We start from the raw sequence: 19,481 nt of genomic DNA, 5'->3' as shown, positions 1-19,481 counted from the left end.
TCTCTAAAATAATTGGGGAAGTCGATAATTGACCCCATTAAAATTTACAGGGGATTTCCTATGTCCTGTCCGACGATGCAACACCCGGTATGTTGTAATTAAAGATGGTCAATTATTTTCCTTATATCTACATTAAGTTTCTGTATGTTTTCAAAAATCATCTCCGAAGTAGATAAAGATAATAGTTATTTTTTATACAAGATGATAAAATGGTATTTTATCGTTGACCGAAAAGATTAATTCACGAGCGATGAAATCGCGAGTTGTGCTGGGTTGGCGTTGGTTTTCATGTAATTTGACAAATAAATAAAGCTGTCTCTTTAGTTGTCAGTTTTGAGTCAATATTTTTTAATTCGCTTTCGTGTCGATTGCTGATTGAATTGGAGCCAGAAATGCTAGGTATATTCTTTGCAGAAATGGCTCAAAATGAACTAAGTAAATTACCAATAGATATTCAGGCTGAGACGATAAACACCATATCCAAACTACTTCCATTTAAATCCCGAATAACTTATGAAAAGGAATACAAAAATTTTCAAAAATGGAAGTAATTAAAAAACGTGCGAGAAGAAATAAAGTATTTAACCTATCCTCGCTGTTAAAGTATCATTTACGGTTAAAGTACTATTTTATCTACTATTTTTGATAGATATAAAGCAATTTTAACAGTCGCTATGGAAAAAAAGTTATTAAATTTCTCAATGAAGGTTGTAATTCCGTAAAAAGATAAGCCCTTAGTTTCATTTTGACCCACATTAAGCTAAACAACACTGAATGTTGTGAATACTACGATATGTAAACTATACCACACGTGCTAGGTATTTAGGAATCAAAACGCGTGTTTGAATTATGTTTTTATTCAAAACAGCACACATGTTTTATAATTAATATTTTTTTTTAAAGTCACAAAAGTATTAATTTTTGCGACGTGATTGAAAATATAAAATAGTTATTTGTTTAACTAGTGCAAAAAGGACATATTTGTTGCAATCATGCCGAGTGCAACAAATATGCTTTTTGCACATGTTGCACACAACATTTTTTCTACGATCGAATTGAACTTCTTATTTAAATGTTTATTAAAAAGTTTTTAGAGAAATTCATAGAATAATATAACCCCACTGACACTGACACTATAAACAAATATAATTTTTTTTAATAACTTTTTTTCAGTTCATGATGGACAAACTTTATTTCCTGTAGTCTTTTGAATTTTATTTTCATTTCTGCTCGTGGAGGTCTTGGGTTCTTGTTCTTCACTTAAAATTATTTTCTTGAATGTTGCTGCGAGGTGTCCAGTACTGATACTTGGGTTACCTTTCAGGATTTGAAGAATTTTTACAAAAATCTTTTTTCACTTTAGTTAAACTCGTCATTAATAATGTTAAGATGTTTTTGCACTAGTGCAAAAAATAACTTATTTTTTTGTGAATTGCAATAACTTATTTTTTGTACTAGTGTAAAAAATTGACTTTTAATCCTAGATCATATATACTTAGGTGGATAAGTAAATCACCATGGAAACTGTCCCAAACATATCAACGACTTGCATTTATCTTCTTTTCTTGTTGCATACGCGGTGCTTCTACTCTATCTATCCTTGTCGAGGACCTATCGCCCACGCGCAAAATTTGAACATTAATTTTAAAAATTTAATTTGTAAAATGCAGATATTTGAACAATAATTGAATGTTACTGTCACAAAAATTAAATTATATAAAAAATAAATTAACCACTCCGTAGGAATATCAATATTCGTAGGAAATCTAACCAAAAAGTATGCATGTGGTTTAATATACATAAAAGAATAACTGAATACTTTACTTGCCTGTGAAAAGATAATTCGGAAACATTTATATTATAATTTCGACACACCAAACACTTTCTTGTCATTTTTACTAATATTTACCCAAAAATTAAAACCCAACGAATAAAAAATAGAAATATAATTGCACAAACTTAAAATTAACTTCTCACTGAACACACTTGCATCCTTGGCTATATAAAAGCGATCGATAAAAGAGTAATTAAAACAATGTTTAAAATAAAAAACGCAAAAAACAAGCGTCGTTACACAATGGAAATAACATTATGACATATGATTATGACAAGATTATGACAATATAATGACAGTGAAAAGTTGGTTTCCATAACAATATATAATTTGTACGATTTGTACTTTCTAAACCGGATAAAATTGTAATTATTTGGGAAATACGTGCCACTTTTAATGCGCATGCGTAAAGTCAGGTCCTCGAGAAAGACAAGTCTATTGAACGTTTCATAAGTGCAATAAAGACGGTTTGAAAATGGCATGTCGTGATGTTAGGGACATATTTTTTAATGCTAAACGTATGGCGTTGATTTATCCACGTAAGTATATATGATCTAGGCTTTTAATACAGTAGATCAAAGAATATACCTAGCTAGAAAAAGAATGGACTCTGCCATACTGAAAAATGGTCCTACAGAAGTGGCGCCATCTATTGAGTAGGGCTTGTTTTAAATGGATCGAAGCGCGGGCTTTTTAAATGAGCGTATTTATTGAATTTTACTCTAAAATATATAATTAAATTTGATTATTAAATCTTATTTTTTACACAAATTCAACAATACTAATAACAAGTATCGTTGTGATGTGTAAAAAATAAGATTTAACAGTATAATTTATACAATTATTAAATAAAATTAAAGCCAAACATGTGAAATATTATTTATTATTTAAAGTTTTTATTTATAAGTCAAATATTTAAACATCGTTTATTATAATAAAACAAGACCAACGTAATAGGCCCAAAGTTTTGTAAATGGAGTAAATATAAATAGGTACTTACATGATGGCAAAAATAAAAGACTTACATTATATTTTTAGGGCCACAAACAAAAGGATTTGTCTAATTAAAAGACATATAACAAATTATAGGTTGAAAAACATTTTGATAATCATCAATAATCATTTATTTGATAATATTATGATTGGCGCTATGACAACGACAATATTTTTTGAGAATTTGACAATAATATGACAATGGCCGTTGGAAACTATGGAAACTACAAAAAAATTCTGATTTAACGCCATCTGGCAATAACTAGTAGCAACTTCTTAACCTAAAAATTAATTGCACTACTACCTAGTGGCTAGGGCTGGAACTATTTTATTTGAGATTTCCGTGGAAACGGTGGAACCGCTTTTGCTATTTCACTTTCCCGCCCCTGCAGTAGATAGTGTAAAAAATAGCTACTTTTTACACGATCGTAGAAAAAAGTCATTTTAACGCCTAGGCATACAAGTACGAAAATATATTATTAAACTGACACCGTGTCTAATTCAACGAGCGTAACCATAGTTTCTCGATATATAATTACATACAGGAAGGTATTACTTTTAAATCTTTTTATATTATTTGGAACGTTTGAAATTGTTTAAAAAATGATTTGTGAGCGTTTGAAAAAAAAATAGAATGTTCTATTCGGATTAAAAACGACTTTTTGTGCCTCGTCTGTATGTCAAACCCTTATAGACAAGGGTCAAACAGCCTCGCCACAAAGGGCGCCATTTTTACTTCTAAGAAAACAATAATATATATTGTTTTGCTTTTTACTAGAAAACATGTTTCGAAAAAATAAACTAGAAGAATGGATCATTTCACAACATGTCTCAGGATCGTCTTTACAAGACAAACCTAGGAATAAATCAGGTCATTGGTGCTAGAGATCTTAGAGATCGACAGTGGAACAATCGACATATATGTTGAAGAAAGGCTTACGTTATTAATATACTGCATAAAGAGGTATAGTTCAGTCATCGTAGAAAATATATTTTATAAAATTAAAAAGTTCCCTTTCCTAAATATTATTTTAAGAAAAAAATATATCCTCATTAAATGCTTTATAAAACACCGAAATTATTTCTCGAGTCGAACGGATATCTGGTTCTCCACCGATGACTTTCAAAACTATATATACATCTATTTCTCCAAAATACCTCTCCTCCTAATATCCTCCCCACACGCCAAAACTTAGCCCCTGAATGTCTCAAGTGTCCACAGACTTACTCTTGGATATTATTGAACCTTGATGTTTAAAACAGAGAAAAAGTGTATTTTTAATGCATCCTGTAGTTCATTACCCAGAAATATTCTATAAATTTTTAAAATAACTATATTTTTAGTAATATTTAATCTAGTCGTCTTAACAATGTAATATTATATTTTCAATTTTTCTTTGCTAAACAGTAGGGAAATTTTCAGAAATTCTGAATTTTCTAAGATTCCACAATTATTCCACAATTATTTTTAGTTGAGTTACTAAAAATGTATTATTAAATACCGTATGATCGAATAAAAACGGCATCAGCGATGGCTATGAAATGAAGATCGCTGTCATTTTATATGTAAAATTGTATGGGAAATGTCATCGATCGTCATTTCCAAGCCAACTGGACGTCATTTTTTTTCGATCATACGGTGCCTTATTTAATTAGATATACCGGATGCGTCTCAAAAGTGGCTCGCCCCCTATAAATTTTTTATTTTTTCAGATAAAACAACGAGATTTGGTATGTTAGTATATGACATAAATTGGGATTGATTGACGTATTTGATTGTATTTGGTTACTTCCGGTTTCACCGGAAATGACTACAACTTTGATTTTTAAATGGTATATATATATATATATATATACTCCATATATATAGCAGTTAGCATATATATATATATATATATATATATATATATATATATATATATATATATATATATATGTCATATGATATGTCATTCGATTCAGAGTGTCATTTTCCAGCAAATAAAGTAAAAAAATACCGAGGGTACCTTTTAAAAATCAAAAGTTGTAGTCATTTCCGGTGAAACCGGAAGTGACCAAAAACAATGAGATACGTCAATCAATCCCAATTTATGGCATATACTAACATACCAAATCTCGTTGTTTTATGTGAAAAAATAAAAAAGTTATATGAGTGAGCCACTTTTGAGACGCACCCGGTATACTAGGAATAAAATATATTAGATTTCAGTTACTAAAGTTTTAAAAAATACTAGATATATTTTTTAAATATTTTAGAGGTATAACGAAGTATAAATATATGGTTTGAAAAATATATATATTCGCTTAACCTATAGGTTACAGTTACAGTTTTCTATGAACAAAATATTAACCATATTTCTCCAAAATACCTCTCCTCCTAATATCCTCCCCACACGCCAAAACTTAGCCCTCTCCTTTAGAATTCATACACTCCCGCCGCAAAATCGTCGCTGATAGCCCGCGCTAGTCGTACCAGCAACAGGTGAACGCGATCGACTCAATTCCTGCCGTCCCGCGTGACGTCACAAAACGACGACGCGCGTCGCGACGCATCATCGCAAGCGTCTTAGTGATTTCCCTCTATATCTACATTCAACATCTTCATTCTCATTCTTCAGTTTTCTATATCAAGTTCTGTTCGCTCGCTGTATGTACAAATTTCTATTATCTTCAAAAAGTGGCTTGGTGTTTTTGGTTTCTGTATTTCTTTGAACTTTATTTACTTTAATTTTGTGCTTTTATCGATGTTTTATATTGTGCTGGTGGATTAAAGAAAAATGCAGTAAGGAAGGAAATTATTTTATTAGAAATGATTTGGAATTTTTAGGTGAGTTTTGAAATTTTATAATTTTAGACTATCTAGGATATTGTCTCTGTCTGTTAATGAGATTTTACTTGGAAATTATATAGAAGCTTTAAATTAAAGCTTAAACCAACAAAAGTGTATAATTAATATATCGTATAGCGTGTTACACAAAGTATTCCCCATTTTTAAAAATTCGTTTTTTAATAATATTTAATCTAGTTGATTTGAACAATGTAACGTTATACTTGTGCGATTTTTTGCCAGTTATCAAGAAAAATAATTATTATAGATTAGAAAATTCTTCAAAATATCTACAGTTGTTTTTTTAGAATTTAAGCTATTATACTTGTAAAAAAATATAATTATTTTCTTTTGTCAAAATACTGTAGTTCAAAATTTACGATTTTTAATTGAAAATCAGCCCAAAAACTAAAATTTCATTGATTTTTATTAAGTGAGTGGAGTATAGTTTTTTTTGTAAAAAAACACTGCATGAGAAAGTCTTATAAGAAAAACTGTAACGTAATTTTATCAGAAAAACATACCCTTCATAGAATACTGTCTCTGTTTATTTTTAATATTTTTGTGGTATTTCCCAAATTTTATTAATACGATAATTATTTTGTTTTCTTAAAAAGTTTGTGAAAAACCAAACAAATTTGTTAGAACTGATTTAAAACGACTATGAGAGTGAGTTTTTGAACCACCATGCTGTAATGAACCTTATGTTTTTGATCATAATTAGCTTACCTTAGACCAGAGCTTCACAAACCTTTTTTTTTCGTAGACCCTATAAGAGAATAATAAAAATACAGAATATGATACATAAATGGCGGGTATGCATAGAAACTTTAGCAAATATAATAAACATTTTTTTTTAATACGCGAGCTTCTCTAAACCTTTGCCAGATATAAAAACAAGTATCTGTACATTATTTAAAAAATTCTTTTAGAAATTTATATATTCTTCTGGTATTTCCAGTGTTGTTTCATTTATTAGAATGTCTTTTCTGTGTACTAGTTTGTTTTAAATTATTTTAGTTTTTACTAAATTTATTTTGAGGCTTACTTTATTGCTGGCTGTATTTAGTTCGTTAATTTGTTGTGCTTGATTTTGCAGTACTATTGGCAATTTGATTTGAATGAATTTTTATTATTAACATATATCCTCATTATACTTACACAGTCTAATTAAAATAAAACTTTAAAGAAATATTTTGAGATATTTTTGAGGTTTTTTTTCTTTCTTGAATTTTTTGTTTGTTATGCTCATCAGTAGTTTTAAAATAAAACAAATCGGTAGAGCAAGCATTTAAAATTTAAATATGTAGTTTTACAACATTTATCTTTTAATTATATTCGCAGTCAATATCGATAATTTGATATTGATTTCCTTGACATTTTACTTTAAAATATTTAGATTATGAATCAAATATACAGGGTCCGGCAATAGTGCGTCGGGCATCTGTAGCTCCTAGAATAAAAAAACTTGAGAATTTTGTTTTAGTGCAAATCTAAAGTATGTACCAGGATGTATTTCAGGAAAATATTTTAACTTCTATAGGGTGGCTCAAAAAGTGTGTGAGCGGACCTGGATGATTTTTTAAATGGAACACCCTGTATATTATTGCATTTTTGGCTTCCTTTCAGATCACTTTACATAACCCTAAGATATGAATAAATATATTTCCATAGTTTCAGAGATATTAAAAATAAATTAAAAATATATATTTTTCAGCCCTTCTTAAAAAAGACTATTAAAAATACAAGAACTGTTCTGAAATCAAAACGATATTAGGTATTTACTTTAGATGGTCTGTTCTTACTTTGCTATAAATATGGTAATCGTAATTCATACAGGATGTTCAATATTCTACGCCAAACTTTCTAAAATATAAAATATTTTTTCTTTGTTTTTTTAAATGTAACACCCTGTATATTATTTTTTTTATTAGATGGAGTGTTTAAAAATGAACATTTATTGTATTTAGAGTATTTCAAAATTTTTAACGGTTTCGTAGATACACGCAGTATTATTTCATATGGCGCTTTCAATGGTAAAATACGAGAGAAAAATTACTGGGTGGCTTTGATAAAAATTTACTGTGAAAAATTCCATATGAAATATAAAACCGCAAATATCTGCGAAACCGTTAAAAATTTTAAAATACTCTAAATATAAAAATGTTCATTTTTAATTCTCCGTCTATTGGAAAAAATAATATACATGGTGTTCCATTTAAAAACGAAGAAAAATTATTTTATATTTTAGAAAGTTTGGCTTAGAATTTTGAACATCCTGTATAATTTACGATTTCATATTTATAGCAAAGTAAGTACAGACCATCTAAAGTAAATACCTAATATAGTTTTGTTTCAGCAGGAACAGTTTTTGTATTTTTAATAATTTTTTTAAGAAGGGCTGAAAAAATATATATTTTTGATTTATTTTTAATATCTCTGAAACTATCAAAATTTATTTATTCATATCTTAGGGTTATGTAAAGTGATCGGAAAGGAAGCCAAAATGTAATAATATACAGGGTGTTCCATTTAAAAAAAAAATCATCCAGGTCCACTCACACTTTTTGAGCCACTCTATAGAAGTTAAAATATTTTCCTGAAATACATCCTGGTACATACTTCAGGCATGCACTTAAACAAAATTCTCAAGTTGTTTATTCTAGGAGCTACATATGCCCGACGCACTATTGCCGGACCCTGTATATTTGACTATTAATCCTTTTTTTAAATAAATAGCAATGTGGCTGAAAAATGGGAATCGATTTAATATTCATTAAAAAAAACATATAAAAAGCAAAGTAACGAAGTAAAATAAAATAAAATTAATAAAACTGTTTATTGGCAACATTTTTTGGTGGTAGTGGAAAAGAAATCTAAAAAATATAAATGAATTTTTTGTAAAAGCAATGGCTCTGCATTGAATCCAAATGGAAACCGACAAAAGTGCTTAACGTTTCAGGAGGTATATACAGGGTGCTACATATTCGAGGTACGAGCATTAGTATCTCGGAAACCGTAATAGATACGAACATGGTTAAATTGGGGCAAAGTTGCCGCCTTGGGATATTCACCAAGATGCCACCAAAAAAGTTTTAAAATTTTCAAGGATTGCTGAGATTTTTTGGAAAAAACGGATTTTTTTGAAAATCAATTTTATTTTTTCCTGTCCTTACTCTTTAGAAAATCAAAAAATTTTTGCACATTCTCATAGCCACTTTATTAGGACTATCTGATAATATTAAAGTTTAAATAAATTTTGTTCAAATGTCCGGAACAAGAAAAAAATAGCAAGTGTGGCATATAAGTGTGTTAGGTTTATGATTGTACTCAGGAGACCGAGTTCTTTCAAAATCTAAAATAAAAAATGCAGGGCCGTATTTAAAAAAATTAAGTTGGCCTTTATATCTCACAAATTAAAAGCTAATTTGAAAATCTAAAAATACTATCAGATAGCCCTAATAAAGTGGCTATGAAAGTGTGAGATTTTCTTAATAGTAACCACAGGAAAAAATAAAATTGACCTCACTGAATTAACTTTCCCCTATATAGGGTGAGTCTTAAATGTATATAAATATTTTAGGGTAGTATATTTCGACCCCAGAAACTCGAGGAGAATACGAAAAATTAGAATTTTTTGAAAAATTTTTGGAATTATTTTTAGTTTTTAGTTAAGAAACGTAATTTTTTGATAATGTGGCAATGTAGGCAGTAGATTAAATTTACAAGAAAGATCCAGTCGTTCTTAAAATATACGCTAAAATTTTTTTTGAAATTTAAAATTTCTATTTATTTAAAAAAGTTCGTATTTAAAAAAATAAAATTGATTGTGGTATCTCGGACACGAAACGTCGGTTTGTGATTTAATATCACCATCTTATAAAGAGAAAAAAAGTGACAATGATGAGGAATATTTATTTTAAAGTTTACTTAAAGTATTACTATCTCAAGTCAGTATAGATATATTTACTGTTGATTTAGTTATTAAATGTATTAATATACAAAATTACGAAAGGAAGGGTTTTTTTTTATTATATGAGCTACAGAGATGCACCGAAACGCACTGTTGCAGACTCTGTATATACCATGCAGTATACCGAAATTTAGTACAATTAGATTTAATACAATATATTACATTTTTTATTATTCAAAAAAATATATATTTTAAATAAGAGTTATTTATTATTGCAAGCATCAATATGTGGAAAGAGGAATATATTTGACAATGCTCAGAGAAGAAAAACTTGATATAATGGCCCTCTTTACGAAAAGTAGTCGGCTTGTATATGTTATAAAGTTTGTTCACAGCTAGAATTTTTTTAAATTACATTTTTATTATTCTATAAAAAATACCTAAAATATATATAAATTAAAAAAAAACACTTTGTTATATTAATATTTAGTGTTTCTGAATTTTATTAAATACATGTAAGGTCAGTGACTCATTCAACGCCATATTAAAGTTTGCCCTGCCACGCCGTAGTCTCTTAAATATTCTCCAAAATAATTTCAATTTGGTAATTATTTTCTCCAGGTATATTAGAAGACAAGGTTAGTTAATTTTGGTTTGTTTTCTCTAAGAATTTAAATTAGTGAAAAAAATATTCGGTTGCAATTGGCGCTATTAAGAACACCTTGTCCCAAATAACGCCAGTTGTAATTTCGATGAAGAAAAACATACCAGAAGGCTATAAAAGTTTTGTTTTTCTTAAATGTCAGAATAAAAAAAAGGTATAGTACCTACTCAACTCAAAAATTCAATGCAAACGAGTTAGTACTACATTAGTTACTAACATACATAATATTCAAAATAAACAAATGAAAAGTTATACTGTTTAGATAGTCCTACACATTCTTCGTGAATGTAACGATTGCATACAACACAAAGACGCATGTCGAGGACATGATCTTCTTGATAAATGAAGCCAAATCAACTTTCTTGGATATTAATATTGTCGCGACCGTGGTTTAGAGGGTTGCGGCTAGGGACGTTTTAGGTATCGAAGATTATTAAAACATCATATACAAAATATAAATTTATTATAGAATTAAATGTATGAGTTTATTTCGGAGAAATGTCAAGTAGAATATCTTTTGGCCAATACAATAAACTAAGAGAAAATATATAGAAAATTATAAACTTACTTTACCGTCATTATAATACTTGGAGAACTTAACTCAACTAAACAGCATGACTTCTTGTTTCATTCTCCCCGAGAGCCGAGACTCTCTTCTGTTTTACTTTAGAATTATTCTACATATTGATATTTACAACAATATGAATTAAACAAAGTTCACCTTCAGATCTTAGTCTGACGTCAACTTGTTCTAGTTTAATTCTTATTGTGCAAATATTATGTTTATAGAAATATATTTTATTTACTTTTTATTGACAATATAGTTTTCTTCATTTAATTCCGTATAGTTCCTAACAACGCCAGTGGAAGATTTTTTTCACTGGCGTTATTAGATGCATATTATTTAAAAAGATTGGGGATAAGTTTTCCCTGTTTTTATTAGAACTGTTAAGATACGAGCACACTGACCAGAGCCGCACGCGCCTTATCGACAGAAGAAAAATATTGTTTGTGTTACTTTCAATGAAGGTGCGCACACTAGCCAGAGCCGCACAAATCGCATCGACGAAAATGCGGCCAGCATTGTCGGTCCAGAATGATTTTCGGTCAATGCGGCTAGTGCTGCTGACGTCACACGCAATTCCTTCCACTCTACGTAGGTACCCGAAGAGGAGATAAGAAATTCAGTATGCTAAGAAAGTTCGCAAATTTTTCATGGCTCATATTGAAAAAACTTTAGTTTATCTTCAATTAAATATGGGCATAATGTGGATTTTTGCAAATATTGTGAACCTATAACTTTCGATTCATTCTCGTTTATAATTATTTCTTGTTTGTTGTCATTCATTGTCGAGAAATATTAAAAAAAAACACGCTTATCACCGCAGACAGGACTCTGGAAGCGACTGATGAGAAATTTGATTGGCAAAGTTGTAGTAGTTGTACGGGTGTAGTAGGGGCAAAAAGAAACAAAATAGCGAATAATGCGGCGCGTTCGGTACGGCTCAGTGTGCACACACACACAACGCTTTATTGTACAAAAAGCCAAAACAGCTTCATCGACAAAGCAAAATAAAAAAGCACAAAAACAAATATACAAATAAACAAGTAAAAATGTCATACAATACAAATCAATTAAAAAAAAAATTACGTCATAAAATTACAAATAAAACATATATGGACATTGCTGAACACAGGCGTATCTAGAAAATTTTACAAAAGGAAAACTGTAAATGGATAAAATAATGTTATATATTATAAAATTAAGAGTTATAAAATATTAAATACTAGACCTTTAACCAGTGTGTGAGATGATCAAAATTTTAAAATTCAAAATTGTTCATGATTAAACATCAACAAAAAAGTCGTTTACCGCATATAGGGCTCTCTCCAGTAAGTATAATTTCAGAGCTTTGCGAAATGCGGGAAAGAATGAAAGTGGCTTGATATTCGAAGGCAAATGATTGTACATTTTCTTGGCATTGTACAGTATTGAGCCCTTAACGAGTTCTGAGCTCGGGGTTGGCAGATAAATATCGTGCTCCGCATTCCTAAGTAGATAGTTGTGAGAAGGCCTTTCCGGAATAGAGAATATGTGCTTGCGGATTAAGCAAACGGATTCAAAAATGAATAAGGAAGGAAGAGTCAGTATTTTGAAATTTTTAAAGAAATTCTGGCAGTGAGTTCTACTGTTTAGTCCCAATTAAGTATCGAACTGCTCTCTTTTGAAGTTTGAAAATACGATCAAATTTTGTCGCGCAGCAATCACCCCAGAATGGAAGGGCATAACGAAGATGCGACTAAAAAAGGGCATAATAGACCATTCTAGAGGTTGATGAGTTTCCTTAGAAACTGATCTTAGCGCAAAACAGGCAGAGCTTAGTTTTTTTTGATAAGGCTTCGATGTGCAAGTCCCATTTTAACGAGTTGTCTACAACAAGTCCTAAGAATCTCACAGAGTCCACGACGTCAATAGTGGTGTTATTAAGTACAAAAGGTTGTATAGTACTTTTATATGACGAAACTTTAGTTTTTGAAAGGTTGAGGCATAGGAGATTAGAATCGCACCAAGATTTAATGGTGCGTAAGTCACTGGATATAGTACTATATAATGCCGTAACATCTGGGCCGCTCCAAGTGAAACTAGTGTCGTCCGCAAAGGGGCAGATTTTATCGTTAATGTCTAGACTTGCAATGTCGTTGATAAACACCAGAAATAAAATAGGGCCAAGTACTGAACCCTGAGGGACACCGCATTCTATAGGCTTACAAGAAGACATAGACGTATCAATCCTCACAAGCTGCCTTCTGTTGCCAAGATTCGACTTAAGCCATTCGAGTGGCACTCCCCTGAATCCATAGTATTGCAATTTGTTAATTAAGATATTATGATTTACACAGTCGAAAGCCTTAGAGAAATCACAGAAAATTGTAGCTGTAGAGTGATGGTCATTCAGGCTAGAGTATACTTTATTAAAAAGGTCGAACATAGCATCATTTGTGCAACTGTTACTTAGAAATCCAAATTGATGGGTAGAAAGTACTTTATATTTAAGGAGAAAAGATAGAAGCAGGGCTGGAGAGCAATTGGGCGATAGTTCGAAGCTTGATCTTTACCTCCTCCTTTATGCAGAGGAATAATTATTGCTGTCTTAAGGCAGTTTGGAAAAACTCCTTTTTGGAATGACTCATTAATTAAAGTAGTAAGATAGATTAATGTGCATTCCGGAAGTTCAGAGAACATTTTGAGAGTAAGCCCATCAGTCCCAGATGAGAATTTATTTTTAATACTTTTAATTGTACTACGGAGCTCACCTAATGCTACGGGCGTGAAGAAGAAACTGTGTAAATTCTCATTTGCTTTAGGAGATATGAAAGTGAATCATGGGAAGGAGTTATGGTGTTCACTAAATTTTTAGTCACATTAACAAAGTAAGTATTTAAATCTTCAGGTGAATTAAAGACTGTGCCAGACGAAGCAGTCTTATTCCTTAAGTCATTTACAATAGCCCAAGTCTCTTTAGCAACATAACCGGATTTGGCTAGCCTCCCATTATAATAAATCTCCTTGGCAGCTTTTATAGTCTTACGATAAACCCTTCTATAAAGTTTCACGTAATTATGAAAGAAAACGCTGTCTGTGAATTTTTTAAGGTGAGATAATGAGCGCATGTTCTTTGCAGATATACGCAAGCCTGTCGTAGACCAGGGTATACCTTGCTTACTTTTGATAGGCCTAAGAGGAAACGCCTTGCACGCCAGATTAGACAAGGTATCTACAAATCTAGAAAATTCGGAATCGACGTCAGTCGAGAGGACAACCCACTCAGTTGTTAGACATAGGTGGTGAAAATTTAGAAAAATTTTATCCGAAAAAATACGGCCCAATTTGCGCGAGGTATTTTTGCATTTGGATTGTGGCAAAAACGTTGTCAATACTGCCTCATGATCAGAGAAACCTGAGTGAAGGACTCTACAGTCAACGAATTCCGGGTCAAAAGACGACACGACATAATCTATAGTACTAGAGCCAGTTTTAGTTATTCTAGTTGGTGAGTATACCAAAAGAATGAAAAATGGACTGGAGAGACTCCCTAGCTGCACACACACTGGAAAAGTCAATATTTAGGTCGCCACACAAAATTAATTTACTTTTTATAGGTAGGGATTCAAGCAAGCTTAGCAATTTTTGACTGAAAATATGCACGTCAGCGTCAGGTGTTCTGTAAATACAAATAATATAAAGGTGCTCAACAAGAAAAAAAGTGCGATTCGTTCGGCGCTTGTCAGTGTGCGCGTACCTTTATACAGTATTGTTGTGAACTTACCAGATGGTCTCTTCATGTCACTAAACCGAATTTTAAAGGTTATGAAAAGATTTATATATCTGGTTGTTTTCTTTGATATGAATCTACAAAATTGCTGTACTCTTTTGTTTACAATTTTACTAGAATCGCCAAAAATGGCGGATGGCGTAATTGGAAACCTGGTGTTAATTGGGTCACTGATCTTATTTATAATACAATATTTATAGAACTTTATAATATGTAAAACATAAAATATTTTGAATTATGTTTTAGGTATTTAGCAATAATGCGCATGTCAAGTGAACATTTAGAATCAGAAATTTAAGCTTTGTGGTTACAATTTACTTCAATGGACTTCATTCAATTTTAATGATTATAAACTTTTTATTTTATGTTTGGAACTATGTATTATTGTATCGCATTACCTAAATAAAAATTTATCACACTTAAAATTGTCTTTTTAATGTTTTTTTTTTCGCCCATTTTGAATATATATTTTGGTTATACCTCAACTAGATGCTAACTTGATTATGTTTAAATATTATTATATATCCTCACCTAATATAACCTAATCTAACACACTATATGTTAAATTCTGAACAGAAAAACGCTTCTACAACTAAATCTAGGTAATTGTTTCTGAAACATTTTCCAGTGTTTTAAAGCCTTGGTTCCTTTTTAATGGCTTTGTGTTACTTTTTTCTTCAATACTTGGGACTTATTTCAATTTCTATTGCAAAGTAACTATGGTGATATAAAAATTCTAGTCTAAAGATATGTTTTTTCTTTGCACACCCTATTTTTTTAGTTTTATTTTTAAAAATAAAGCCAATTTTGCATTATGTTGTTCTCCCAAATATTAGAGTTATCAAAATATTTGTTAACTTCTCCACAAGGCGTCGGCGTTGACGCATTGACGCATCAAATCCATGCATTGATGCATGACTCATCACCAAAAGTGAGTATAGGATTACGAGACGCATTGACGAACTGCATCCACGAACCTCATCAGCGTATAGAGAGTATGGAGCAACAGTAGGTAAACATAAAAAAAGTAAACATGTTTATCTCTTCAACAAGCATTTCTTGTATCTAAATATCGTATTATTGAAAAAAATGGCGTCATAGACGGCTGGGGAATGACAATCAATGATAATCTTGACGAGGTCAATCCCTAGACGTATTTTTTCAAAGTTGGCATAAAGCTTGACAAAAAATAACAGTAGGTAATTATACAGGGTCGCTGTTATGTATGTAAACGGTCGATTATTAGGTATAATATAGGAGATACCGCAAAAAGTTAAATATAAAAGTTATAGGGTTTATAAATATCTATTAGCGGGTAATAAATTTAAATATACAGGGTCGGTCATAAAGTCGTGGCACATCAAAGTTTCATTTTTTTAAGTGGAACCCCGTGTATATTATTGCATATTTCGGTTCTTCCTTCAATTCTAAACAAAAATCGAAATAACAGAATGTACCTGAAACCAACCGTTTTCGAGTTATTGACTTTTGAAAATATCACTTAAACAATTTGATTTAATTAATTTCGATATGTTCAGTTTCATTTAACGATGCCATTCTGCCGAAACTGTAACACTTAATAATATTTGACATTAGTTCTCAAGTTAATATTTATAGATGTATAAAATGAGAGTATATCAAGTGTGGAAATTACAAAATTTTCGTTTAATATTTCAGTTCTTCAATTTATGTACATTGTGCATTACGATTATTGCTTAAAATTGAAGGAAGAATTGAAATATGCAATACTATACAGGGGGGTTCATTAAAAAAAAAGTGTAATGTAACACAACTTTATGACCGACGCTGTATACTTAAATTTACTATTAGCTAATAGGAATTTAGAAACCCATCACAACAGTATCACAGTTTCGGCAGAATGGCATCATTAAATCAAACCAAAAACATCGAAGGTGATTAAATCGAATTGTTTAAGTGATATTTTCAAAAGTCAATAACTTGGAAACGGTCAGTTTGAAGTACATTATGTGTATTTCGATTTTTGCTTAGAATTGTACGAAGAATTGAAATATGTAATAACATACAGGGGGTTCCATTTAAAAAGATGAAACTTTGATGTGCCACTACTTTATGAACGACCCTGTATACTTAAATTTATTACTCGCTAATAGATATTTAAAACTCCTATAACTTTTGTATTTAACTTTTTGCGGTACCTCCTATATTTTACCTAATAATTGACCGTTTTCATACATAAAAGCGACCCAAAGATTAAAATAGGATAGAATGTTTCCAGACCCACAAATCTATTTCCAAAAACAAAATCCAAGGCCAACTGGCAGTAAGCGCCATTAAAAAATAAAAAATAGAAGAGGCCAAGTATAGGACGTCTAGGGCTTGATATCCCTAAAATTGTTATCGATTGTCATTCCCCAGCCATCTTTGACGCCGTTTTTTTTTTCGATCGTATGGTATTTGTTTTTTTACGAACGAACGGGAGTATCGAGAAACACATTGTTGCTAGATTAATAATTTTAAATAAAGCATCGTTGCGGCAGACGAATATTTTTTTTAGATTTTGGGTTTGGTTTGTAAAAGAGAGGAATTTTTCAATATGCGAGAGAAGAGTACGATTATTCTTAATCTAAGAGTACGATCAAAAAGAGAACTGTCCTGTGGAATAGAGGTAACCCTAGATTAGAGAAACGTAGCATTTAAAATGAATTATTTTTGTGTATTCTGTGGCAAATTTAGATAATTTTCTACTTTCTTTAGTGGAATTTTAGTGTTTTTAGTGGAATTCTAATGTTACTTTCTAGAACTATCTGTTTCAGAAATAGTTTACTTCACTAAAGCGATTAAAAATCCTTTATTAATAATCAGAAACTACGAGTATAAACTTGAAAGAAGTCGCCAGGACAAGAACATATGGTGCTGCAAGAACAAGGAAAAATACAAGTGCAAAGCCAGGTGCATTTCTTCGGGTAAAGTTGTGCATTTGAGAAATTCCTGTCACAACCACGAGTCCAGCGTTACTATCACTAACGAGATGAGTTCGGCTTATCTCCAAGTACTTTTGGGTTGATATGTCTACTTTTAATACCGTATGATCCAAAAAAAACCGTCAAGCTGGTTTGGAAATGACGATCGATGACATTCGCCATATAATTTTATATGTAATGGAAACTATCTATGGTATCTTTTAGCTTGGTTTTGTGTCCAATATTTACGTATAGTGGTTTTGGAAAAAGTTCAAATTAATGAAAGTTTTACAGTTTTTTTTGTATCGCCATTATTTACTTTTAGAAATAACAAAAGAAACTTTCTGAACTGTCAAATTTTGATAGAAGCATTTCTTAAAATAAAATGCCTATATCTAATTGTAAAAATATAAAATTTGGTGGTATTTTCTTTAGAGGTTATAAATATATAAACGATTATCGATAACAATAATTCTAAGGTGGCCATGGCGCTTTTAAATTAGAAATGAAGAAGGTCATATCTTATGGTGATAAACTTTATTCAAGTTAGACATGAAATTGATAAGACTCAAATAATTCAAAACATTTTCAACTCTTAGAGCGTCCGCACACGGGTCGTCTGGCTTTCGAAGCGGAAGCGTCTCGAACTCCGGGCGAGGCGCTTCCGCTTCGAGTTTGAGACGACCCGTTTGTGCATGGTCTGACTAGCAACAAAGATATCGCCAGCTACATCTCGGACAGGTTTTGTGCCACGAAATCGCCCATAAGGTAGGGCATCTTCTTATTTCTTCAATCAACGATATTACTAAAGGACCCACAACTCCATGTATAGTTAAAAACATAAGCCATACATAGATAGATTTAAACCAAAAAGGTATTGAAATATGCTTAAAAAAATATGAACTTTTTTTCTGTACGTTTACATTTTTTTGACGATTTTGATCGCCTGCTTAATATATGTGATATATAAGTCTGTATTTATTCTGACTGAATATATTGCCGCCGATCTCGGATCAGTGTGCATAGTCATATGCGGTCGTGGCTTAATATGTATTGTATATAATTAAGTCAAATAATTTAAATAATAAGAGATTTTTTAAGTTTAAAGTACAAGTGTATAATGTAGAAACCAATCGAGTCACTTGTTACTTTAGTCATTAGTTTAAAGCATTGATTAAAAGGTTAAGGAAGGCGTATACTAAGGACTGGCAAAGGTTAGTCTTGGGTCGAGATTTCTGTATATAAGAAGAGTGCAATGCGTTTATAACGTACTGAACAAAGAGAGAACAGTAAACACGTTACCAAACGTATGAAATAAACCAAGAAACTATGCACATTGCTGATAGACGCGGAAGGGGATATAGCAGATTTGTCGCAGTCGACCGGTTGACCCAATCAGTACCTCTGTCAGTACTTAAAGTTCTAGGGAAAGGTGTGCATCATGTGTTCAGCTTCACGATTTAATTACGTCTCGTGATACTTTATTTGTTTATTTATTAACGAGTCGTTGTAATTTTTCTTATAAGTTGAAAATTTTAAGCGCAAGTTAGGAACACTTGCATTTTTGGTAAAAATAAGTGGAATTGACTTGGTGTTCGACAGTGGTCGGCGCTATTAGAACTCTGAATTCAAAAATCGATATCCCGAAATCTATTAGAAATAATTAATTATATAATTTTTCAAAAACTTTCTTCGCAGACAGTATGTAAAACTCTTTATAAATAAAAAAGTTACACGATTGTTGAAAACTGCTATGCAGTAAAAGTAAATGGATGGGTTTAAAATTTCAGAATGAAAAAAAAAACAACCTTATCGAATTTTTCTTATGTAAACATATTGTAAATGATCCGATCTTCAAAATAAAAAAAACTTTAATATCTAAAGTGGTTCTTAAGTTATGGCATGTCATGTTTTAAAAAGTTGAGTTATTGAATTATCGCGATTACTGACGTTTTCTCGTTATAAAAAAATGAC

At 31.0% G+C, this 19,481-nt stretch overlaps 2 protein-coding genes across 7 annotated transcripts in view; both read left to right on the top strand.

The window, feature by feature from the left end:
• Positions 1-19,481, top strand: part of LOC115879249 (protein tramtrack, beta isoform-like) — a 200,474-nt gene that overhangs the window by 145,756 nt on the left and 35,237 nt on the right. Inside the window, exon 4 of one of the 6 annotated variants that reach the window (XM_030896089.1) lies at positions 17,361-17,626. The exons of 4 other annotated variants lie outside the window; for them this stretch is intronic. In XM_030896089.1, the coding sequence (XP_030751949.1) occupies positions 17,361-17,611 (251 nt within the window). In that variant the 3' untranslated portion in view covers positions 17,612-17,626. Of the gene's footprint in view, positions 1-14,811; positions 14,956-17,360; positions 17,627-19,481 lie in introns of those variants that run through there. One more of the 6 variants, XM_030896018.1, reaches the window with a different exon arrangement.
• LOC115880029 (lysosome membrane protein 2-like) overlaps positions 5,270-19,481 on the top strand; it is a 167,190-nt gene continuing 152,978 nt past the window's right edge. Inside the window, exon 1 of the mRNA XM_030897144.1 lies at positions 5,270-5,654. The gene's annotated coding sequence lies outside the window, so the exon portion shown is untranslated. The remainder of the gene's footprint in view (positions 5,655-19,481) is intronic.

Source organism: Sitophilus oryzae, unplaced genomic scaffold, assembly GCF_002938485.1.
Source record: "Sitophilus oryzae breed Bouriz unplaced genomic scaffold, Soryzae_2.0 scaffold_1067_pilon_pilon, whole genome shotgun sequence".
Classification (NCBI taxonomy): domain Eukaryota; kingdom Metazoa; phylum Arthropoda; class Insecta; order Coleoptera; family Curculionidae; genus Sitophilus; species Sitophilus oryzae.
Note: the sequence above shows the minus strand (reverse complement) of the source record. Positions and strands in the feature narration are given on the sequence as shown.